Source organism: Cherax quadricarinatus, chromosome 35, assembly GCF_038502225.1.
Source record: "Cherax quadricarinatus isolate ZL_2023a chromosome 35, ASM3850222v1, whole genome shotgun sequence".
Lineage (NCBI taxonomy): Eukaryota > Metazoa > Arthropoda > Malacostraca > Decapoda > Parastacidae > Cherax > Cherax quadricarinatus.
The window spans coordinates 1,191,309-1,218,018 of NC_091326.1; the positions used below are offsets into that span (position 1 = coordinate 1,191,309).

A 26,710-nucleotide genomic window follows, 5' to 3' on the forward strand; every position below is an offset into this window, starting at 1 on the left:
AAACTAAATAATGTAGATCTTAATATTACGGATTGCGAAAAAGATTTAGGAGTTCTGGTTAGCAGTAATCTGAAACCAAGACAACAGTGCATAAGTATTCGCAATAAAGCTAATAGAATCCTTGGCTTCATATCAAGAAGCATAAATAATAGGAGTCCTCAGGTTGTTCTTCAACTCTATACATCCTTGGTTAGGCCTCATTTAGATTATGCTGCACAGTTTTGGTCACCGTATTACAGAATGGATATAAATTCTCTGGAAAATGTACAAAGGAGGATGACAAAGTTGATCCCATGTATCAGAAACCTTCCCTATGAGGATAGACTAAGGGCCCTGAATCTGCACTCTCTAGAAAGACGCAGAATTAGGGGGGATATGATTGAGGTGTATGGTTTTAAGTTGGAAAAATTCAGATTCAGGAAGGATATAGGAAAGTACTGGTTTGGTAATAGAGTTGTGGATGAGTGGAACAAACTCCCGAGTACAGTTATAGAGGCCAGAACGTTGTGTAGCTTTAAAAATAGGTTGGATAAATACATGAGTGGATGTGGGTGGGTGTGAGTTGGACCTGATAGCTTGTGCTAACAGGTCGGTTGCCGTGTTCCTCCCTTAAGTCAATGTGACCTGACCTGACTAGGTCGGGTGCATTGGCTTAAGCCGGTAGGAGACTTGGACCTGCCTCGCATGGGCCAGTAGGCCTTCTGCAGTGTTCCTTCGTTCTTATGTTCTTATAAAAGCACTCTCTTGAGGGACCATGCAGTATCACTCTCATAGGAGGGAGTACCAAACCTAAATTAGGAACCATACAGCACGGAGTTACTACAAAGGTGAGAGACTGCCAGTTCCTTGGATTAAAAGCCATTCACTATCAAAGCATCTCCAAAGTTGAAATGAAAATTCTTTGGATCAATAACCCTTCACAGAGCTGTATAGCCCTTGTGGCTTAGCGCTTCTTTTTGATTATAATAATAATAATAACCCTTCACTAGTTTAGTTGGCAGTCACATTAGGGATGTATGAATATTACACTCAAGATTAAATGCTAAACCCACAAGAGTCGTACAGCAATTAGGGATGTACAAAGTCTATACAAATAGCTAACATTAGATCATGTTTCTTTCTTTGATGCAGTGCATCTTCAGTATTGTCATCTATCAAACAAGAGGATATTACAATTCAATGATCAGAGCAATTTTATTTACACTAGACTGATTTACAAAACACCATAATACCAATGCAAATATTTACAAAATAATCAACTTTTTGTTTATTAATTACAGGTATATATTACATGTATTTATAACAAGTTATTCACAACACAAGTTTTGAGACCAAAAATAAAGAGCATAATTTATGTTCTTTCCCTTCTCAGCTTTGTGAAAAACAAGCTCAGTTTTCATTTTGTGATACAAGAACAAATTAAAATGTGGCTTGTGTATTGTCTTTGGCATTATTTTATATTACCATATATATTTTGTATATTATATATATATATATATATACGTACACACACATCCTCTTATTCACTTTTCGCTTTTCTTCTTTTTATCTTTTTTCTTCTTCTTCTTTTTATCCTTCTTTTTCTTCTTATGTTTACTTTTTGATTCAGCTTCACTGGAATCACTGTCTGCTGCTTTCTTCTTCTTCTTCCTTTTCTTTTTCTTTTTCTTTATAATCTCCTCCTCTTCACTGCTGCTGCTACTCGAAGAAGTACTGCTGTTACTAGAGCTAGAACTTGAAGATCTCTTCCTTTTCTTCCGTTTTTTGCTCTTCTCCTTTCCTTTAATTTCCTTCAACAGCTGATTTTCCTGGATGGGTGTAGGAACACGAATTGGTGAATACCTCAGTTTCTTTTCTTCTGGTAGTAGCGGTTCATTTTCTGCTACACCAGCCTCCATCATTTGTTGGGGATTCTCAGTCAGGAGTTCAGCAGCATGGATGCCTTCACTTGATGTATCTGTGTGAATTTCTCCCTCCTCTAGTTCTTCTGGGTCTTTAACAACTGCTGGTGGACCCATTGAAATGCTATCTACATTTTCTTCGTGAATGGGCTTCGTATTTTCTTCTCTAGTTTCACACTTTTCTACTACATCTGATTCAATTTCTTGAGCAGGTGCCACTGATTCTCTATTACATTCAGTAGCTTCAGTTTCAACTTTAACAATCAAATTATTTTCATCTTTGTGCTGTTCAGCTGAAGGAATGTTCTCTTCTGTTTTTAATCTCTTTAATTCTGATTCATCAGAAGAGGGTAGTACATGTATTCTTTTCAGTCCCTTCTGGTCATTACCATCATTTATATTTTCCATGGTATTCTCTAAAGTTGAGTCTCTATTCTCTTTAGGTTCTTCACAAAGGCTTGTCTGGTTTTCAAGTACAGGAGATCTGCTTTTTTGATGTTTCAGTGAAACAATATTTTGACTAGAACTGATATTCTTTTCTTCAACAAATTGAGATTTGTCTTCCTTCTCACTTTTTCTCCTACCCTTGCTTAAGCTGTGTGTCTCACTAGGACTAGGAGACCTCTTACCTGGTCTTGAATGCCTCTCAGACTTGGCCTCATTCTCAAAAATGCGCTTTGATTTCAAACTAGGTCTGCGTTCATCCACTCTCTCTGGACTTGAAGGCGCAGATCTTCCAATCCTTGGGCGACCAATCTGGGACTCAGTTTTTGAAGATATAGTTATCTGAATTGATGGTCCTCGTCTTTTTGCCTCTCTTAACTCTGTGCGATCCCAATCTGGTGTTGGACTTCTATCATCAATTTCTTTCTGTTTTTGGGTGTCTAGAAACACTTTTCTAGAGACTAGCCCTCGCCCAGAAAATATAGCATTTTCTGCTCGTTTTATTATGTCAACAGTGACCTTCCTTTCTTCCTCGGGTGCCTTCTTTTCAACTAAACCTTTGGGCGTGACTGGCAATTCATCCTCTCTCTCCCATTTGGACAACTGGGGAAGAGGCAGTGGTGTAGAAATTTCTTTTGCCATTTCCTCACTTTGTGGAGTATCATCATACTGGTTTGTATCACAGTTTTTCTCTGCAGAAGGTGACATATGATTTTCAGGCATTCCTGAAAATGGTTCACCTTCTGAATCAGGTAATTTTGTAATCCCTTCCAAAGACTGAGTTTCATCCTCTAATTCTTTATTATTCTCATTTCCATGACTTTTCACCTTCTTCTTCTTATCCCTTTTCCTTTTCTTTTTCTTGTCTTCTGCCTCATCCCCAGATAATTCTGCCTGAGATGCTTCAGTTGATGCCTGAGAGGCTCTACGTTTTTCTTTTTTCTTTTTCTTTTTATCATGTTTCTTCTTCTCTGCTTTGCAATTCTCTGCATCTTTGCCACCACTTTCTTTCTCTTTATTACCCAGACTCTCTGATCTCTCCTCTTTTTGTTTAGTCTTTTTCTTTTCTTCTTTTTCATCATTTAAATGGTTTCTGTTTCTTTCATCCTTTTCTTGTGATCGTCCTTTGTGCCTCTCACTTCCTCCTTTATCTATTTCCTTCTCTCTCTCCAGTCTCGAGTCACTTCTGTCCCATCTAGTGTTACGAACTGTTCTTTCTCCTTCCCTGTCTCTTCTACTTTCCCTCTCTCTTCTGTTATCATCTTTACTAAGTCTGTCTTCAACCCTCTCTTTTCTTTCATGATCTTTGTCTCCCTTTTGCAGATCTTTCTCTCTTCTGTCAGTTTCTCTCTCTTTCCTATCAGTGTCTCTCTCCTTTCTATCAGTCTCTCTCTCTTTTCTATCAGTGTCCTTTTCTCTTCTATCTACATCTCTCTCTCTTCTGTCTAAATCTCGAGATCTTCTGTCATAATCTCTCTCTCTCTCTCTTCTATCACCAGCTTCCCTCTCTCTCTTATAGTTTTCTTTTCTATCACCATCTCTTTCTCTTCTATCATTATCTCTCTCTCTTCTTTCTATATCCCTTTCTCTTCTGTCTCTTATAGGTGATTTTTTATAGCTTTTTCCAGGAGAATCATGTGATTTACTTCTAAATGCTTCATCTTGAGGAGTTAACTCAAGGTGACGAGATCCAGATTTATACTTCCCATCTCGCTCACGTTCTTCAACCCTCTTTGTGTCATGGCGCCCAAGCTTTCCATCATCTACTTCCTTTCTGGATATTTCAGGATTTCTCCTTGTATCAGTTTCTTTTCTAGTGCTATCATCTCTTCTTGCTTCTCCCTCTTTCCTTGGGGCGGGGAATCTCTTATAGTCATCATACCTGTCTGTTTCATCAGGATCATTCCTTGTATCAACGTGGCCTCTTCTGCTCTCAAAATGCCTACGCTTGTCATCCTCATCATCTAGCCTTTTCCTGCTATCTCCATCAGAATATCTTCGCCATTCTTCTTCTTCAAAACCTTTGCGACCAGGGTCGTCATCATGCCTCCTGGCACCTTCACTCACTTCCCTGTCTCGCCTTGCTCTTGTATCTTCAAAATCTCTAGCAGGGTCTCGTAAATCTCCAAAACGTCTTCTATCTCCTTCTGGAAGCCTTCCACCATTTCTTCCAATATCTAAATCATAAGTTCGCCTATTATCATCTCTTTCCCAAGGGGAAACTCCTAACTGAGGTCTTCGATCTTCACGGGGTGGCTGGGTTCTCTCAAAGGGATGTCTTGGGTCTGGATTATGCTGATCGTAACGAAACTCTTCACCCTGCCGAAAACCTCCACGATCTCTACCGCGGCGACCTCTACCACGGCCTCTGGTGTCTTGGTAGTCGGGTCTGAAGTTGTCATGTCCTGGAAGGTCATACCTTAAAGGAAAAAGAAAATATTTTAAATTAACATCAAATTAATATTCTGCAACAGGTAATAAAATTTGGTACATGTACCTCTAGTTAATGTTGAACTTGAGGTTAAGTGATTTTTAAGTTAGATAACTTTTTTGTCTTGAAGAAAACTATCCTCATAGAGAAACAATGTATACGTACTTGCCTAATAATACTTTAATTTGCATAAATGATTTGTAGGAGAAAACACAGTATGTTTAGTGATCATGGAAACATAAGCAAAAGTAAAAATCAAAATGACTAAATTTCTTGTAAGATTTAGATAAATTCAGAATGTAGGGACAAATGGATCATGAATTTAAATTAACACAATCCTTATCTGCAGATAAAGCCAAAGCAATTAGAATACTGTACAAACAGATATGAATAAAATGAGGCTTCAAGCAAACACGGAAAGATTTTGGGAAAGCTCAGATAAATGGCTTTTCCCACTAAAAGTGTTTTCCAAAATTACAACTTGTCATAACTGTCATTTCCAACCTACCTTGGAATGGGATCCCAGTGAGCAACACCAACATGGTAAGGCTGGAACTCTTCTGGTCCCGGGTTCATGTGGTTAACCGGATACCTTTCGTATTCTCTAACAGGTCCATAGTCTACCACTGGCCTGTAATGAACAAAACTACATTAGTGACTAAAAGTAAATATCTTAGCCGATAGAGCTATAAAATGGTATTCAGTTTGCAAAACTTTACAGGAAGATACAGTGGAAGCAGACTCCACAATAAGTTCCAGTATAAATATAACAAAACTAATTAAACTAAAAAAGAGCTATTAATCAAAAATTAAGTGGTGAGCCTCAAGACCTGAATTATTATTATTATTACAATCACGGGGAAGCACTGAACCAGCATGGGTCATACACCACCTAGACCCTCCCCCCTCAAGTGCTTTATGCACTGGCCTGAAGTTTTAGGACTTTTATTTGCCATGGGGTCAAACCCCAAACTCTACCCATTCCATAGTTTGTTTGCCATTGTATTATTATGATTTTGCAAGCCAAACAGGTAATTACCGTAATGGTGACCGCGGATCTGGAAGTAGTGGTCGCACCTGAAGGGGAGATGACTTCATCCGTCGACATGGGCTGGGTGTTCTGAAAATTTTTAATAATAATTAGATATGATTTGAATGCAACTGGGTGACAAATAATTTTTCTTATTTTTTCTTATTAATAACCACAAGAATCTCGATCCACCCTCTTTCTTCCTCACTCCAATTACCTCCTTCCTCCCCTTTATATCTAACTGCCACTGAGCCCTCTCGCCTACAATGAATACATAACATATAAATAAAACTCTCTAGATGAAATAAACTTATGATTAAGTAAATCCTTTCAACTGATAAAATAAATGAGAGCTTACTGAGACTAATTCAGAGCACATAAAAATACTAAATTTTTACACTTACTTGAAATTACAAATGTTTACAAAAACTACTTTAAAATACTTTTTAACACACCAGGCATCTTCCACCGAGGTAGCAAGACCTTTCACCCAATCACTGTCTTACCCAAAACAAGTTGACATGATTATTCAGATGGCACTCCAAACTGCAACATCCTCAGCCCTCCTTGAGAATGCAAGCACTGTGCTTTCACCACCAGGACTCAAGTTTGGCTAACTGGTTTCTCCTGAATCCCTCAGGTCACAAATACCACTTGCTTCCACTTACTCCAATCTAATATGCTCAAATAAGGCCATTGGGTGTCCAAGCCCCCAGCACTTGAAATCTCTTTTACCCCCTCCCTTCAACCCTTCCTGGGACAACTCTTATGTACACCAACAAAAAAATAACTATGCAAATGGATAAAAATTTGCATATGGTAAGGGATAGGTATACAGCAATATTCCTTAGTGTCACAAGATTAGTATTTCTTGCAGTCAATGTATACATATTTAACATTGTTGCTGCTCTTGAACATGTATCAAAACCACAATATTAAAAAACAGTGATCCATTCACATTAAAGTGTTTTAAAAGCGGCAGAATTTTTTTTTTTCAAGATGTCGGCTGTCTCCCACCAAGGCAAGGTGACCCAAAAAAGAAAGAAATACTTTCACCATCATTCATACATAATCACTGTCTTTGCAGAGGCACCCAGATAATTCAACAGCAGATTCTCCAAAAAATTCAACAGTTGCTATACCTGATATTTGTCAAATAAAATACGTACTGTACATTTCATCTACAATTTTTAAGATTTAGCAATAAGCCTTTAACTTGCCTGCTTAAAGACAATGAATGGTTTGACACTGAACGTTCTCTGGTATATGAAGGCGATCGCTGCGACCGAAAAGATCCCAGTCCTCTGGGTGGTGTATGACTCCATCGGTGTCTTGCCGGGGATCGAGAAGACCTACCGCCAGAACCAATTACCCGACTTCTAGATCGCGAACGAGAGCGGGAACGTGACCAAGATCGACGAGGAGAGCGTGACCTTAATCTAGAATGGTAACGATGTGGAGGAGACCTGAACAGATAAAAAGGCAATCACAGCAATATAGTTAATTTTACATAATTGACAACTCAGAACTTGACACATGCTGAAACATTACAATAACACAATCTTTCAAATCCCATCTACCTCATGAAGAAAATAATAATCTAGACTGGCAAAACTCATTATAAAGACTAAAATATAAAAAAAAGACCACCAGTATCAGACCTTAATATGCATTACTGATAGTTAATATGATAAAAGCAGGAGGATTTAAACGACAATGAATTGCAATAATAATTAATATTAAACCTTCACTTGTCTCATATGCAGATCTTAGTTATTGACACCAAGGTCACTTACGTAGGTTTATGTTTTGAGCTTAGGTCCCTTAAATAAGCCATGAGCAGTAAATTTTGACTTAGACATGACAGAATGAGTCTGTGTGGTAAGCATGCACAGTATAAAAAAAGTCCTGCTTCAAGGACTGCCTGATGGGAAAAGCAAATCTCTGGCAGTGTGTTTGGTTTAAAATAGTGAATTTGAGGTGTGTTCTAGGATGGTTTTTATGGTTTAATTGGTTGTTTCTTGGTATCAATTGAAAGAATGGAAGACATACTACTTAAATAGTTGGTTGGTTTAACACTGAAGTAGCTTGAAATAGGACTCAAAGCAGTAGAATTATTGAATTTTTGATGATTTTCCTGAGGACAGACAAAGCCACTCTACATCTCTCGGTCTGTTTTATGGGTTTTTACCAGGTCTGCTTCAATTATTGGGGTGCCATAAGACATGACCAATCGTTCCTGGTTATATTTTATTATCCGAGATATAGGGTAAATCTTTGATTTTTTGTGTGATGAATGAAGGACAAGCGCAAACAGGAGAGATGTGAGGATGTGATTAATGAATAGAGGAAATGTTGCTTTAGTGCCTGGAATACCTAAAGTGTTTATTTTGGACTTTTATTTTTAAAATGGAATCTTTTAAATTTTCTGTTGAATAGGCAGCTTCTTGTGCTCAATCAATAGAATGGAAAACATACAGTACTAGCAAAATAGCTAAGAACTGGTCAAACGAACAATGAAATTGGCTTAAAAAAGACGCAGAGTAGAGAAAATCCCAGACTACTAACTTTACACCCATGTAATTCCATAAGTTTTCCATCAAATTTCATAGTTTTGGTGTCATTACCTTCAGAAAAAGATTAAATCATTTCATACAATTTTTTTTTGTGTGTGGAAGGGGGGGGGGGGTGATGGTAACATTGTCAGTACTTCTAATTTCAAGGCTTTTGACAGTGAAGGATTGCTTACTGCAATTACATAAATTAATTAATGATAAAATTTTAAGCAGAACAAGCAAAGAAAATCTGCTTCCCAGCTTCATGAAATAAACAAGAACTCATTATGAAATGATACAAGCATATTACAAGAGCAGAAATGTTAATAACTTTGGCGACATGCAAACTTTATTGAAGACAAAGTGAATATAAGCCTTTGTAATGAGTTTAATGTAGCAGTCTATGAGGAAAACAAAAAAGAGCAAGAAAAGCAATGGAAAACTTTATCTAAGAAAAGGCTGAGACAAGCTGAATGTGATAGAGTTATCAGATGAATGGTCATCAAAGTTGGAGATGAAATTAAAAAAAAAAAAAAAAGAAAGCAGAGCTAAAAATGTAAATCACTCAAGGCAAGACAGAACTAAGACCGACATTTGATTAATGTAAATTTTCTTACCTGGAACGCGATCTAGACCTGCTCATGCGAAACCTGCGAGCCCGTTCATCCTTTTCTCGCAGGTGCTTGTTGAAGAGAGTCAGTGGATCATCTATTGCTCTGCAAAAGAATCATAAGAAAATTTAACATTATAATTCCATAAAAATATAACTCAAAAGATGGACTAACAAGTACAAATTATTTTTGAATACTACATTGAGTCATCAGTGCTATATGGCTGTACTGATGACTCGATGCAAACTCATCAAAGAGTATTTGGGGGTTCTCTGATACAAGTGTGTTGATCAAAGGTACATCCAGGAACCCTATCCAATAAAACACTTGCCTATTATTTTCCACTTTTTTTTTTTTTTACCTTAACAGCCATCTTTGGCAAAGACATGGTGACCCAAAAAGAAAGAAAAAAAAAAAATTCACTATCACTTATTCAATACTGTCTTGCCAGAAATGTGCATACTTCACAATTCAAATGACCCTTCATACTGCAAGATTCCCACCCCTAAGTCAGTGTGCAGGAACTGTACTTCACACCTCCAGGACTTAAGTCTGGCTAACCATTTCCTGAATCCTACTATTAAATATTATCTAATTCACACTCCAACACTATGTGAAGCCATAAAAGCTTCTCATCTCCATTCACTCTGATTTACATGTTCATACAAGCCTACTGGATGCACGAGCCCCTAGCACTCCTTCTCTGCCCCTCCTTCCACCCCAAATTTATAAACCCCATTGGTCATCTTATTCTGCTTAATCATCTCTAAATGTCCTAATCACCTAAATCACCACCCCTTCTGAGTTCTGTAAATTATATCTTTGGTATAATATAGGTTTTATAAATAACTCTCAAAACAAAAAATAACAAGCCAATAATGATATTCTTCAAGTCACTTGATCTCTCTAGAATGTAGTATTACTGCATACTAATGGTCCCCTCCAAGGCAGGCAAAACTGCAAATCTGGAAAATGTACAGAGTACTTTCACAAACTGTATAACTCAGTAAAGCATCTAAATTACTGGAAGAGCTTGAAATCCCTCAAACAGTACTTCTTAGAATGTAGGCATGAAAGATACATCATAATCTACACCTGGAAGATACTGGAGGGATTGGTCCCAAATCTACACACCAAAATCACTACATATGATAACGATTGACTTAGCAGACAGTACAGGATACCTCAGGCGAAAAGCAGGTAAGAAATGAGTACACAAAGAGAACTCAGTAAGTGTAAAGGGACCCCAACTCTTCAACACCCTTCCTTCATTCTTAAATGGGATTACAAATAAACCCCTGTCTTCAGGAGGGAACAACAAATTCTTTAAATCAATTCCTGATCAGCTGAACTGTGGTGCATATGCTGGATTATGGGCAGCAAATAACAACAGTTTGGTTGATCGGGCCAGCAACCAGAAAACCTATTCCGGGACTGAGCTGTTGGGGTGGTGACCTCCAGAAGCAACTACAGGTAACCAAACTGTCTCCTAATTTCTATACCCCAAATTCTATGCATTCTATGCATAATATTCACACACCACATTGCTCTCCAACAAAACACAGGTGTATCTACTTTCTTCACCTTCCTTCTTGCTGCAACATTTAAAACCCATGCCTCACACCCATATAAAAGTGTTATTATCAAGAGCTGCCAAGAAACATGTGAAAATGGTGTAAACACAAAACAAGAACAACATTTATTTGAACACATTTTGCTAAGGACAAGAAAAGTTACAAAAGAGTGCTTATGAAAAAGTATTATCTTCATGTGACATTTTATTTTACAGGAAATGTTGGCTTTTTTTTAAAGACCTTCTAAAATAATTATGATTCTTGTGTCATGATATTCATGGTGTTTCACATCAATCAAATTTATTACCAAAATTAGTGTTTACTTTAAATTTGTTCATAAAATACCAAAATAAAGTATTGTATTCTTCAAAGAAAACCGAGATAACTAGAATGTGTATCACCATAATAATTTATAAAAAATTTATTAGAAATATTCAGCTATAATATAATTGCTTGTATTTCAAGTGTTCTTATATTAACATGGCAAGTGTAACTTACTCCTTGAATGGTAGAACATGTCCTGGGTAACCTGTTACTGGATTACCAAACACTGGTGGTGGGATTCTGTAATGATTTTTTTGTATTACAAAATTTGTGTAATATATAAAACAAATTTTTTTTAAATATTAACATTTGTATATTAAATGAAAAACATTTTTCTTCTTCATATTTCTGTACTGAACACAAGAAGAAAAGAAATAAATTTCAAGAGGACTGATGACAGAGAAATGCAGGTCCATAGAAAATTTATTGATGACATTTTGTCCACGCAGTAAGTTTTGTAGTCACACACAGATAAACTTGGAAGGAAAGGGGACGGACGGGTGTGCGTGCTCGTGCGCATGCGCACACACACACAAAGTAATAGCAAGTTGTGGTAAGGCAATTAGAAAGAGAAGAATAAGCAAGACATCAAGAGACCTGAAAAAAAAAAAAAACACATTTCAGAGTGTCAATGTGCTGGCAGAATGGAAAACTTAAACAATACCTGTGTAATCACCAAACTTCACACAATTATTTGATGAATAAGAATGGTAAATAATTGTCAAGGGTAACAAGACTCAGAAGAGGTGTTGTCTCAAATCAGCCTTCATCAATATTTCTAACAATTTTAGCCAGAATAGCAGCTTCTACAACTTAGCAGAACCTCTGGCCAGAAAACTCTTAGGATAGCTGGGAAGCAACATGACTGGACACGAATCTCTCCATTCTTTACCTTATCTCAACTTGCTATTATATATACACCCTCCCTCCTCTTCCAGGTTTGTCTTTTTTGTGAGTTGATAAGACTCCCTGAGTGGGTAAAATGCCACCATAAACAAAGATTCAATTTAACTACGTATCTCTTCATCATCACATCAGAATCTCATGCTATCATAAATTTAATAAATATATAAATGAGGTGTAAGCAAAAGCACTGCAAAAGCTATACATCATCATGTAACAATGACACCATTACAAAACAAGAGAGCTTTAGGACACAATTAAGAAAAAGCTTATAAGGTAGTGTAACAAACATAATCTATTGGAGAACTGTGTTATCCTTTCCTCCACTATTTTGTTATCACTGGCTTTTTACAAAATACAGCAAACTTAATGGGGTGCTGCATTTTTTTATATATCTTTAATTATATCTTCTTTTTTTTATTATAATAATAATAATAATTAATTATATCTTCTCAATCAACTTCCCTCTAAAAGGAAAGGCAACAACATAAGCCTGTAACCTGCACTTTTTTAAATATTAACATATTCATTTAAGTGCATGTTATTTTCCTGTTGTATGTCTTGCTGCATTTATATAAAATAAATTATTATGTGAATAATACTAATACATAATTGAGATGAAGAGTACACTAATATTAAAATGGGATCAAAACAAAGTAACAATTCACATTGGCCACTGCTTGTTTTAAAACTGATGTTAATCTAAAGATTTAGACTGGTGAGATTGGAGTGAGGGCCACATACCACTCTCATCCCACCGAGTTATGTAATGTTACATTCGCTAAATCTAATCACACACTGTATTTGCTGTGTAAATAAGTACACTCCCAATGTCTCACATTCAATTAACCTTTGTAAAGCAGGAATTACTAGTACAACAGAGATCTAATGTAGTGAAGACCCTGGCCATTCTCAAAACCAAATACGGTATTTCACTTATCAGCATATGTCCAGGAAGAAACATATGTAGAGTAAAGCTAACACAGTAGCTCACTCTATTCAAGATTGGCAGGCTGAGGCAATATAGTGCAAACATTTTTGATGCACCACATTAAAAGATATTTAGTATACAGTGGACCCCCGGTTATCGGCAGGTTCTGTTATTGGCCGTTTTTTCGGCGCCCGGTTATTGGCTGTTAATTCGGTGATCGGCCATTTGGGACGCGTCCATCCGCTGGCTGGGGCCACTTGCGCGTCAGTTTGGCTTTGTCTCTCAGTGACTGAGGAAGCTTCTGCTTATACATCCAAACATTTCGCTTGTTTTCCATTGTTTTTAGTGTTTTTTTTGCAGTGCAACCGTGAAATAAGTAACATGGCTCCAAAGAAAGTTCCTGTGGTAAAAAAAGTAAGAAACACCATGGAATTTAAGCGTGAAGCGATAGAAAAGTTTGAGAGTGGTATGAAGGTGGTAGAACTTGCCAGGATGTACAGCAAGAATAAATCGACAATTACATCCATCCTGGCAAAGAAAGAACAAATCAAAGATGCTAATGTTGCAAAAGGAGTAACTTTTCTAACTAAACAAAGGCCACCAATAATGGAAGAGATGGAAAAGTTATTATTATTGTGGATTAAGGAAAATGAATTAGTGGGAGACAGTGTTGTGAAGTCTATCACTGGTGAGAAGACAAGGCAGTTGCATGAGGATCTTGCAAAGAAAATGCCTGGAACAAGTGCTGCAGTTTGTGAATTTATGGCCAGCAAAGGATGGCTTGATAGATTTAAGAAGCGTAGTGGCATACACAGTGTTGTAAGGCATGGTGAGGCAGCAAGTTCTGACAAACGTGCGTCTGAAAAATTCATGCAGGAATTCTAGGGGTACATAGAGACTGAAGGATTCAAACCCCAACAAGTGTTCAATTGTGATGAAACAGGCCTGTTTTGGAAGAAAATGCCAAACAGGACCTATTACCTAGGAGGAAAAGGCACTGCCAGGACACAAGCCTATGAAAGACAGGCTTACTCTTTTGTTGTGTGGTAATGCTAGTGGAGATTTCAAGTGAAGCCTTTACTCGTGTATCACTCAGAAAATCCCAGTGTTCAAGAAAAACAGTCATGAAGAATAGATTGTGTGTGATGTGGAAAGCCAACCATAAGGTATGGGTCACAAGGCAAATTTTCAAGGAGTGGGTTAATGATGTGTTTGGCCCAAGTGTGAAAAAATACCTCCTGGAAAAGAAATTGCCACTCAAGTGCTTCCTGTTACTGGACAATGCTCCTGCACATCCTCCAGACTTGCAAGACCAAGTGTTTAGGGACTTCAGTTTCATCACAGTGAAGTTCTTGCCTCCTAACACCACTCCTCTCCTCCAGCCCATGGACCAGCAGGTCATTTCTAACTTCAAAAAACTCGACACAAAAGCAGTGTTTCAAAAGTGCTTTGAAGTGACGTCGGACACTCAGTTGACCCTAAGAGAGTTCTGGAGGAATCACTTCACTATCCTCCATTGCATAAGCCTTATTGGTAAGGCTTGGGAGGGAGTGACTTCCAGGACTTTGAACTCTGCTTGGAGAAAACTGTGGCCAGATTGTGTCCAAGAGAGGGATTTTGAAGGGTTTGAGGCTGACCCTGACCCTGTGGACTCTATAGTGGCACTGGGGAAGTCCCTGGGGTTGGAGGTGAGTGGCGAGGATGTGGAAGAGTTGGTGGAGGACCACAGGGAAGAGCTAACCACTGAAGAGCTGCAAGAGCTTCAACTTAAACAGCAACAGACTGCAGCTGAGGAACATGCTTCAGAGGAGGAGGAAGAGGGAGTGAAGGAGGTGGACTAGGGTGCACCACCCTGACAAAGCTGAAACAAGCCATATCTTCAACATGTTTAGTGACAAAACTCTGTCCCACTTCAGGGAAATCTTAAAGAGACACCAGAAACAGAGCACTCTGGACAGTTATTTTGTGAGACAGGGGTCCAGTGACTCTCAAACTGGTCCTAGTGGCATTAAAAGACTAAGAAAGGAAGTAACCCCAGAGAAGGCTTTGCTACCTAGTCTTTATGGAGGGGGATTTCCCTTCCAAACACTAACTCCTCCCTCTTTCCTCTTCCCTATCTTCCAGAAGCCAGCATTAGCCTTCAATAAAGGTATGTAATACTTACATAATTGTTAACAAAATTACTTTTTTTTGTGAATATTTTTGTCTGGAATGGATTAATTGTATTTCCATTAATTCTTATGGGAAATATCAATTTGGTTTTCGGCCATTTCGGTCATCGGCCAACCTTCTGGAACGGCTTACAGCCGATAACCAGGGGTCCATTGTACAAGCAAAATACAAAATATAATCCACAATGATTTATGTGGTACACTAAAATTATTTATAAATTTCCAAGTTCAAAAGGCAATTTAAATGAGTAACTTAAGGATTACAAAAAAATTAATAAGATGAACAAATGACTATTACTACTGTTAATTTTAATAAATACATGAAGATTACAAATTATGGTTGGCTAGCCAATATTTAAAATATCTTGTACACAATGCTATAGTAGAGAACTACCAAATTTTATGAACATCAGGTGAACCAATTTTAGTAAAACAAAATGCAATGAAAAGTTATTCATCTGTTCAGCTTCATAAAAAAAATACATTCTGCACAACGGGAGCAAGGGGCTCGTAACCCCTTCTCCTGTATAAATCACTAAATAAAAAAGATCTTTTAACTTTTGTTTTCAGGTCACCCTGCCTCAGTGGGTGATAACCAGTGTGTTAAAAAAAAAAAAAAAACATTCTGCACAAGTTTAGAACAGGAATAATGATGCAGTTACAAAAAAAAAAAAAAAAAAAAAAAAAGAAGAAAGCAAGCTGAGCCAGTTTTAGCTAAGTTGTATGTATAGAAAGAATCTTCAGTGTAGCAATTTATTTACTGAATCATGATGGACTGTAGAGGGGGAGATTTATTTACATAGAAACAATAGTATGTACTACTGTGTTCATAACACAGTGCTCAAGAAAGAAACGAAAAGAAAGAAAAATCAGCTGCCAAAATTTATGCTAAAAAATTAACACTAGTTTTAAAGATAATTTAAAATTTGAAGTAGACACCTATTGCAAAAAATATATCTGAAGTCTAAAATTAATTTCATAAAATGCTTCATGCATGCGTTATGCATGGTCTATCATTTTAAAAACAAACTTTACAACACATTATATGACCCTACAGCATATGTATATGTGTGTGTGTGTGTGTGTGTGTGTGTGTGTGTGTGTGTGTGTGTGTGTGTGTGTGTGTGTGTGTGTGTGTGTGTGTGTGTGTGTGTGTGTGTGTGTGTGTGTGTGTGTGTGTGTGTGTGTGTGTGTGTGTGTGTGTGTGTGTGTGTGTGTGTGTGTGTGTGTGTGTGTGTGTGTGTGTGTGTGTGTGTGTGTGTGTGTGTGTGTGTGTGTGTGTGTGTGTGTGTGTGTGTGTGTGTGTGTGTGTGTGTGTGTGTGTGTGTGTGTGTGTGTGTGTTCGTGCGTGCGTGTGTGTGTGCGCGTAAAATTCTAAGCAACTTAGAGAAAAGCTCTATTGAGATTTTTACCCAATTTTAAAAGCCACTTTACCTTCAAGACAAATAAGCATTTTTAAAATTGCCATAAAGGGGTACACAACAATAATTTTAACAGTATATAATGATCTCAAAGAATATACAGACAAAATTTTTAACAATTCTATTCAATTATTCTTGAACTATCACAAATGAAGGGTAAAAAAAATGAATGAAAATTAGCTAAGTGAAATCTTTTCTAAACCCGCAGTTTATACTAAGAACATTTAACAAGCTATCTGGTACTAGGGAGTGTGATTATCAAGCTTGGTACAGATAAAACAAATCATTGCCATATCACATAGGGAAACAAAAAACAAAAAGTCAGAAAAATTTGCTACCCAAATAGACACCAGAGGGTTACTTTTCTTAATATCAATATGAAGCTAAATATTATATCAAAACAAAAATGTTCAATGTTTCGAGTCAAACTTGAGAGATGTTCTCAAGAGTTTGTCCAGGAAGATGTAGAAAGAAAGATATTAGACTGTAAAACCTGAAGGTGCACTTTTGGCAGGATTGCCTAATGAAATGGGCAAAGCATAACATCACATTTATAGAATAAAACTTGCTATGAATAAAGACAACTAAACCTTTGTAACTAAAAATATGATTCATCAAAATTATTCCAGTTTCTTCTTTATAGTGAAGTTGCATAAAAAAAAAAATGACCAAGGTGCAGAGACTAGGATTACCATTTACAGATGGAGAGAGATCTTTATGCAACTAAGTTTCACCAGACTATTTACTTTGCATGCTGAAAAGTTAACACTCAAAGAAAAAAACTAACACAGAACATCAAAAAAGTTAAAAAAGTTGTGCACAGAACCAGCGAGCACAACTCACGAGAGGTCAGGGGAGCCTGCATGAAGAGGCCGTGCCGGTGTATGCTGCTCCTGTGCAACCCCAGCATGACCTGATGCCACCACAGAGGTACTGGGCAGTGAAGGCCCCATATTTGGTGGGTATGACCCACTACCCAAGAAATTAACGAGTCAATGCACCTTGCTCTATTATATTTTTATTTATCATAATTAACATTATCTGACAAATGTGCTCAGATATTCAAGACAGTTATTTAAGATAAATAACTTTATCTTAAATATTTAATAATATTCATTGATGAAGACTAAATAAGCTAGACTGTAAATGGCTAAAAGTGACTATTACCACTGGAAGTAAAGCAGTTCATAAATGTACATAAAGCTTTACTTGAATACAGTAGTGTTGGCTGAATCTCAATATGTACCTGCTATCATGTGCATCTTTCTTTGCATCTTTAAGAACTACAGAAAAAGCAGCTTATGGAATTTTTGCATTTATCCATAAGCTAAACAAAAGAGTAGTGACAATAGTGGCCTGTAAACCCTCTGCACCATACTTCAAACTCCATAAGTATTCACACTTCAATAATTAGTTTCATGTCATTGTAAACTTCAGTTATTAACAATTGTGACTAAAACAAGTTGGTATACATTATAAAAACATACGAGGAAAATAAGAAAACACTTACAAATTATGATTTAAAGCTAAGTCATTTCAATAAAAACAAAACTATTTCAGAGTATTATTTAGACACAAGAGCAACTGTCATTCTATCATGGTACCATATTTTATAAATCCAATTAAATCTCTCTTCATTCTTAACCCTTTCACTGTCTCCCATATATATGTATATATACATTTTTGGGGCAAGTGGCGCTTACATATACTGTTTATATACTTAATTATAGCGGCCTCAAATATGTTGTGAGCGGTAAGTTTTGACCTGTACATGAGGTAATGGGTATATGTGGTGGGTATGGACAGTATAAAAAATATCCTGCCCCTCAGTGCACAATGGGAACAGCTAAATGCTGACCACATATTCAGGTTAAAATAGAGACTATAAGGCACTTTCTAGGGTAGTTTTCATGGCTTTACTGGCTATTTCTTGGAAAGAACTGATAGACTAGAAGGCATGCCAGTGAAAGGGAAATGAGCTTGGTCACTTTGGAGACTAGAAGAGGCCTGAAATAGATTTCAAAGTAGCAGGAATATTTGATTTTTTGGTGATTTTCTTGAGGAAGGGAAGAGCCCCTCCCCAACCTCACTCCAGTCTGTTTTATGAATTTTATCAGGTCTGCTTCAATTATTGGGACAGTCTACACAATGACTGATCATTCTTGGTTATATGTGCTTCATTAGCTAAGAAATACGGTAAAGCTTTGATTTCTATGATATTCAAAATACAGGGCAAGAGTTACAAAGGAGAGACCTGCAAACATAATTAATGAGCAAAGGAAAGATTAATTTAGTGACTGGAATGCCTCCAGTGTTTATTTTGAACTCTGTTTTTAAACTGGAATTGGGAAAATTTTGTAAAAAAAATTTGTAAAAATAGACTCTGGGCACTTTATTGCATAGTTCTGTTAACTGAATTGGTAATTTCTTGTGCTCAATTAACAGAACAGAAGAAATATTAACCCTTTCATGGTCGACAGGCCCTCTCCTAAACTTGTTCTCAGGGTTGGAAATTTTTTGAGAGAGAGGGAAAAAAAAAAAAATCTTATGAAATGATAGAGAATCTTTTCCTGATCATAATGACAACAAAAGTATGAAATTTGATGGAAAACTTACGGAATTATGCTCTCGTGAAGTTAGCTCTCTTGATGATGCTTACGCATCTGCGACTTTGCCCAATTTGAGCCCTATTTTTGGCCAATTCCAATGTACCAGTCGACAAAAATCATAACTATTTCACTAGAACTCCATTTTTTCTATCGAAAGTGTACAAGAAACCACCCATTTACCAATTTCATCCAATAAAGTGGTCAGAAATTGGCAATTTTGCCAATTTCACACAAATTTCAAAAGATGCCAGTTTCCAAATAGGGTCCAGAATAAACAAGACAGACATTCCTGGCACTAAAATAAAAAAAATTTCTGTTCATTAGGCCTCTCTTACATTTCTTTTGCTTTCCACTTTGAATTTTTATTCTCACAAAAAAATAGATTTGTTATGCAGACTACTGCATTAGTGTAGAAATGGTATAAATAATATCAACGCACTTGTGAAAGAATATTAAGACTCACCAGCTGATGTGTATTGGATGCGTGGCATGATTGGTTTACTTCTGAACTTGGCAAAAATTGAACATTTCTGCTAATTTGAACTCAATTTCAAGGTACTTTTCATTGTGAAACCAATCAAAATCATCTCAATTTCTGTAACAGGTCTTCCATTCTATAAAATGAGACCAGGAAAACTAGAATACAACCATAAATAGCATATGAAAATACACTGCAAAGTCGCTGTTTAAAAGCAAAAACATGGTAGGAGTTTTTTTTCTCATTATGCACTGTGTGCTGCAGGATTACATAGACCCATTCTTTCATATATAGGCCTACCAGCTTTCTCTCACTAGATTTGAAGGCGCTAGAATTTATGCATACTAGTACAGCACCAACCCTGAAAGGGTTAACAAAATAACCAGGAATTTGGTCAGTTTCGAGCAATAAAATCAGCCTACAATAGGGCTCAAGTGGGCAAAATTGCAGTGCATTAAAATGCTTCTGACCTCCAACTTCATGCCTGTGTAGTTAAATAAGTTTTCCTATCTGGTGTCATTACCTTCAGATTTTTTTTTTTTTTTGAAAATTAAGATACTGATGAGATTTAATTTCATGGTCATGGGTCATGGGTCATGAGAGTGAAAGGCCTTCCTAGAAGAGATAAATTCAGATAATAATACACATTACAAATATATCTTTTTTAATGTGCAGAGTATATCACTGAAAAAAACATACAACTTACCCTGGTTGAAATGGAACATATGGAGTTGCAGTAACAATCACAGGAGGTACATGGGTTGGTGGACCTGAAAACATTACACATAAATTTTAGGTAACAGAATATGCAAGTCTTACCTTTACACTGTTTCATATTAACTTACATCAGTGTGAAAAACTGTTTTCCATGTAGATCTCACTGTTACAAAGGCACAGAAAAAACAAAGACTGATTCCAGTGTTCAATATGAGTGCCAAAAATCCCACTGGCAACCTTTTAATGACTAAAATATGTGGTTTAAAATATGCTGCAATCCACAAGATACATTATTATACTGTATGGATCAGATCGTTTTGGTTAATATAGGTAAATATTTCACTTAGAATAAATGGAGTATGCATTTACCTGTAGCTGCAAATGTTGAAGGTACAGGATAGAAGGGATCCTTGGGGGGTGACTGGACAAAGGCACCAGGTGGAGGTACACGAGGATCAAATGGTACAATATTATCAAACAGATTTCCACTTATGTCTGTGTCTCCTTTCTCAACACTTTTGCTTCTACTTCTGCTTTTGCTTCTACTCTTTATGCTTTCTGTATTAAGCCTATTACTACCCCATGATTCTTCAATTACACTTATAGGATTCTCAACATTCATTTCTGGTTCGTTAGGTAATGCATCGTGAACTATTTCTTTTTCTGTGTCAGTTGATTTTCCATCTTGACTTTTATGAGAATGCCTCCTGTCCTTTCTTTTTCTCCCCTCCTTTCCATCTCTCTCTTCCTCAGATTCATGCCTACTGGCCTTACGTTTGCTCTTCTTCTTTTTGTTTTTTTTGCGTTTCTCTTCTACTTCCATGCCACTCTCCGGTGCAGCCTGTAGCTGCTCTTGTTCTTCCCCCTCATGATGATGCTCATCTTCTTGAGTTTCTTTCAGAGCAATTTCACTGTCTTCTATATTTTCCCCTGTTACTTCTTGAGGAATAATACTTTCCTCTGTCTCCATGTTTTCTTTATCAGAATCTCCTCCTAATTCTCCTTCATTTTCCTTAAGCTCGTGTATACTGTTGGGCGTGGATGGATTTGATGGATGAACTGATCCTATGATTGTTATAGGCTCTGACAGTTTAGTATTTCCTGGGCTTGAAGCTCCAGCAGGGCTCCGAGGTGGTGTAGGAGTGTTACTTGTTTGCACTATATATGGAGGGATGGATGACAAAGGCTCTGCTCCTGTGCCCTTATCCAGTCTTTTATCAATTATATGCCTGAAAAATGACAAATTATTTACATTTATACACTTAAATTTATGTATGTGTAGAGGTAGGTAGGCATGCATGCAAGTATATATACTGCACGAGTGAAAGCTTTTTTTTTTTTAATATGCAGCCCATCTTCCACTGCGGCAGGGTGACCCCGAAAAAGAAATACTCTCACCATTATTCACAATATCACTGTCTTACTAGAAGTTCACAGATATGACAGTTTAGATGTCCCTCTGAACAGCAAACATACCAACCCCCTCCTTTAGAGTGCAGGCACTGTACTTACCACCTCCAGGACTCATGTCCTGCTAACCAGTTTCCCTGAATCCCTTCACACAATATTACCTTACTCACACTCATATTATCTTTGTAATATTTTACATAAAATTTTATTTCTAATTTTGAAATTTAAATGGTTACACAACATATACTGATGCCAATAAAACCATTTATACATACCATCCATTTTCAAACTGGTTAGCCTTTATACGAAGATAGCGATTAGGTATGAGTGTATCTGGACTGATGTCCTCTGCGGAACAGGAAGGACACCTTGCATCTTCAGACTCCAAGAGATGATTGCGAATACCTACAACAAAAAAACAAATTTTAGAATAATGAAATAAAGTTATTAACACTTATACCTGTCTGAATTACCTGTGATGACATATAAAATACCTATTTATATACTTTCCTATTTACTTCAATCCAATGTCAGGCACTTAATTTAATGTTAATATTTTAATACACTCATACATAATTTTAATGGATGAAAATTACAGAAAAATATTTTCATGGAAGATGGAAGTGACGGCTATTTCACAGCAGTCAATCAACAGTTAAAGAGATAAGAAAAAGAGCTGGAGCTTAAACATAACCCAAGTAAACAATTAAAAGAGGCAGCTGGGCTAGCCAATTTATTTTATTTGGGGGAAGCGCTAAACCCGTAGGTATCATATAGAGCCTGAGGAATAGGAGGCATTTAGGTCCAATCCATGGAAGGGAAGGCTAAGTCCTGTTCCCTAGATCAAGAGCCTTTCATGAACATGAAAGAGCTAGCCAAGACAGCATCTATCTAGCATTGGTCTTGACCACAATCCTTGAGAACTCTTAAAGTATACTCTAGTCAATTCTGAATACTGTACAAAGACACACCTTCAACCCCCTTTCCCTGATAAAAGAAATCAGTTTAAAATCAAAGAACGGAACTACACAGCCAAATGTTAATAAGAAACTGTTTTATGAAAGTACTTACATGTTAATTGAAAGATAATGCATTTGTACTCTCAGATTTTCATTAGAAAAGAAAAATATAAATAAATTAACAAAATTAATAAACAGAAAAAGCCTGATTCATCACAGTCGAGTAATAAGGTTTCACTACAGGGTATGGCAGTAGACTTAGTGGAGATACTAAACTAAAATACATTATTATAGTGCAATACTTATACTTACAGTCATCACAAAATGCAGCAGCACAGCATGGAATGAGAACAGCATCTCTTAATAGCTCTTTGCAAATTGAACAGACAATTTCTTCTGGGGGTGGAGGACGCCCAGGGGGTGGATCCCCTCTTTCTTTATCAGGCTTGCCCCTGTAACACACAAATTAAAATTCCAGTACAGTACAGAATATCACATTTCTGGATGAAAGGAAACCCTATATTGAAAAATATGATCATTACTGACAAATGTGGCAGGAGCAAGAAACCTCTAATTAATATGATTACTGAATTCATGAAAGTAGTGCACCTGTACCTATATGTGGTTAAGAGCATTAGAGATCAACAATTTGATGTTCATTCTTAATACAGAAGTGCCCTGCTTATACAGCAGGTTAGATGCTGGTCTACTACTCTAAAGTGAAACCTGGCCTTTTTTCAGTTTCAAATGTATATAAAAGCCTCTTATGTTTACACTATATTAAGTGAGCAATACAGCTAGGCCTAAAAAATGCATATACAGTACACACATAACTTACCTTAAAATATTTTCATACTTAGCTTATAGTGAGTGATAAATATATTTACTGCAGGTAGCCTGAATAAATGAAGAATGGGTAATTGAAAACTGCTGTATTAGCAAAACTATAGAGTGAAGCACTGTAAAATGAGGTCCTCTTGTACTATCTATCTTACTTTTGCAAACACAAGAGAAAAAACTAGAAATAGTACCGAGTGAATAATGGCACAGCAACAAGAGTCAATGACAAAACAGGCATCATTTAACACTTTATGTTTAAATAATATATGTCAGTAGACTGCAAATATATGAATGAATGGAATGAATCTCTCTATCACACACACACACACACACACACACACAAATGGTCACAGAATATACAATGCTGGCACAGAACCTACACCTGAGAAAGCATATTAAAAAAGTGGATAAAGTGTAAAGGTATGCAACAAGACCAGTTCCAGGGCTAAGGAGTATGAGCTATGAAGAGAAGCTAACAGAAATTGACCTAACAACACCAGAGGAAAGAAGGGCCAGGGAAGATATAACAGAAAATACCCAGAGGAATTGATAGGTCAGACGAGGAAAGGCGGGAAACAAGTATTTAGGGGCACAGCTGGAAGTTACACACACAAATGTCAGGAAGTATTTCTTCAGTCTCAGCATGGTCGGGAAGTGAAATGATCTCGATGAAGAAATGGTGGCGGCAGGCTCCATACATGGTTTTAAGAGAAGGTACAATATGGCCTATGAGGCTAGGAGTAAATGAATCTGACAAGTTGAGAGGTGAGTGCAAATAGGAGCACACATACAAGCACATAGAAGACACAACACATATATATAAAGCCAAGTGTCTATTGACATATGGCCTTGACAAATGGCAACACAATGGAAATAGTGACAAACTTATTGATAACAATATGCCAAGATATGAAACACTCAAAAAATGTTAGGCAGTAATTCCTTTATTTCATTCAACATTTATTATTATTACTGTTCACCAGAAAACACTCAGGCGAGGAAATTTATAATATTTTGACCCTCCTGGATGATTGTGAAGTCATACTGTGAAGCCATATTGTCAATATTATTTTTTTTTTGTTTAGTTCAATGGCTACCTCCAGCCAAGGCAGGATAACCTAAAGAAGAAAACACATTCACCAAAATTCAATCATAATCTTTCCAGAAGTGTGCTGACAGCACAATTCGATTACCCTCTGAATGCCACATTTTTTTTTTTTTTTTTATCACACTGGCCGATTCCCACCAAGGCAGGGTGGCCCGAAAAATAAAAACTTTCACCATCATTCACTCCATCACTGTCTTGCCAGAAGGGTGCTTTACACTACAGTTTTTAAACTGCAACATTAACACCCCTCCTTCAGAGTGCAGGCACTGTACTTCCCATCTCCAGGACTCAAGTCCGGCCTGCCGGTTTCCCTGAACCCCTTCATAAATGTTACTTTGCTCACACTCCAACAGCACGTCAAGTATTAAAAACCATTTGTCTCCATTCACTCCTATCAAACACGCTCACGCATGCCTGCTGGAAGTCCAAGCCCCTCACACACAAAACCTCCTTTACCCCCTCCCTCCAACCTTTCCTAGGCCGACCCCTACCCCGCCTTCCTTCCACTACAGACTGATACACTCTTGAAGTCACTCTGTTTCGCTCCATTCTCTCTACATGTCCGAACCACCTCAACAACCCTTCTTCAGCCCTCTGGACAACAGTTTTGGTAATCCCGCACCTCCTCCTAACTTCCAAACTATGAATTCTCTGCATTATATTCACACCACACATTGCCCTCAGACATGACATCTCCACTGCCTCCAGCCTTCTCCTCGCTGCAACATTCATCACCCATGCTTCACACCCATATAAGAGCGTTGGTAAAACTATACTCTCATACATTCCCCTCTTTGCCTCCAAGGACAAAGTTCTTTGTCTCCACAGACTCCTAAGTGCACCGCTTACCCTTTTCCCCTCATCAATTCTATGATTCACCTCATCTTTCATAGACCCATCCGCTGACACGTCCACTCCCAAATATCTGAATACATTCACCTCCTCCATACTCTCTCCCTCCAATCTGATATCCAATCTTTCATCACCTAATCTTTTTATCCTCATAACCTTACTCTTTCCTGTATTCACTTTTAATTTTCTTCTTTTGCACACCCTACCAAATTCATCCACCAATCTCTGCAACTTCTCTTCAGAATCTCCCAAGAGCACAGTGTCATCAGCAAAGAGCAACTGTGACAACTCCCACTTTATGTGTGATTCTTTATCTTTTAACTCCACGCCTCTTGCCAAGACCCTCGCATTTACTTCTCTTACAACCCCATCTATAAATATATTAAACAACCACAGTGACATCACACATCCTTGTCTAAGGCCTACTTTTACTGGGAAATAATTTCCCTCTTTCCTACATACTCTAACTTGAGCCTCACTATCCTTGTAAAAACTCTTCACTGCTTTCAGTAACCTACCTCCTATACCATACACCTGCAACATCTGCCACATTGCCCCCCTATCCACCCTGTCATACGCCTTTTCCAAATCCATAAATGCCACAAAGACCTCTTTAGCCTTATCTAAATACTGTTCACTTATATGTTTCACTGTAAACACCTGGTCCACACACCCCCTACCTTTCCTAAAGCCTCCTTGTTCATCTTCTATCCTATTCTCAGTCTTACTCTTAATTCTTTCAATAATAACTCTACCATACACTTTACCAGGTATACTCAACAGACTTATCCCCCTATAATTTTTGCACTCTCTTTTGTCCCCTTTGCCTTTATACAAAGGAACTATGCATGCTCTCTGCCAATCCCTAGGTACCTTACCCTCTTCCATACATTTATTAAATAATTGCACCAACCACTCCAAAACTATATCCCCACCTGCTTTTAACATTTCTATCTTTATCCCATCAATCCCAGCTGCCTTACCCCCTTTCATTTTACCTACTGCCTCACGAACTTCCCCCACACTCACAACTGGCTCTTCCTCACTCCTACAAGATGTTATTCCTCCTTGCCCTATACACGAAATCACAGCTTCCCTATCTTCATCGACATTTAACAATTCCTCAAAATATTCCCTCCATCTTCCCAATACCTCTAACTCTCCATTTAATAACTCTCCTCTCCTATTTTTAACTGACAAATCCATTTGTTCTCTAGGCTTCCTTAACTTGTTAATCTCACTCCAAAACTTTTTCTTATTTTCAACAAAATTTGTTGATAACATTTCACCCACTCTCTCATTTGCTCTCTTTTTACATTGCTTCACCACTCTCTTAACCTCTCTCTTTTTCTCCATATACTCTTCCCTCCTTGCATCACTTCTACTTTGTAAAAACTTCTCATATGCTATCTTTTTCTCCCTTACTACTCTCTTTACATCA

The 26,710-nt window shown here is 37.3% G+C and overlaps 1 protein-coding gene across 3 annotated transcripts in view; it reads right to left on the minus strand.

The window, feature by feature from the left end:
* Positions 1-1,368: 1,368 nt before the first annotated feature.
* The window catches only part of snama (something that sticks like glue), a 101,333-nt gene continuing 75,991 nt past the window's right edge, over positions 1,369-26,710 (minus strand). Inside the window, exons 9-19 of one of the 3 annotated variants that reach the window (XM_053785681.2) lie at positions 22,782-22,921; positions 21,786-21,915; positions 20,470-21,329; positions 20,090-20,153; positions 17,140-17,268; positions 11,045-11,110; positions 8,979-9,077; positions 7,027-7,245; positions 5,816-5,896; positions 5,285-5,407; positions 1,369-4,764 (exon numbers count right to left, since the gene is read on the minus strand). In XM_053785681.2, coding sequence (XP_053641656.2) covers positions 1,524-4,764; positions 5,285-5,407; positions 5,816-5,896; positions 7,027-7,245; positions 8,979-9,077; positions 11,045-11,110; positions 17,140-17,268; positions 20,090-20,153; positions 20,470-21,329; positions 21,786-21,915; positions 22,782-22,921 — 5,152 coding nt within the window. In that variant the 3' untranslated portion in view covers positions 1,369-1,523. Of the gene's footprint in view, positions 4,765-5,284; positions 5,408-5,815; positions 5,897-7,026; positions 7,273-8,978; positions 9,078-11,044; positions 11,111-17,139; positions 17,269-20,089; positions 20,154-20,469; positions 21,330-21,785; positions 21,916-22,781; positions 22,922-26,710 lie in introns of all 3 variants that reach the window. The other 2 variants (XM_053785680.2, XM_053785682.2) reach the window with 2 other exon arrangements.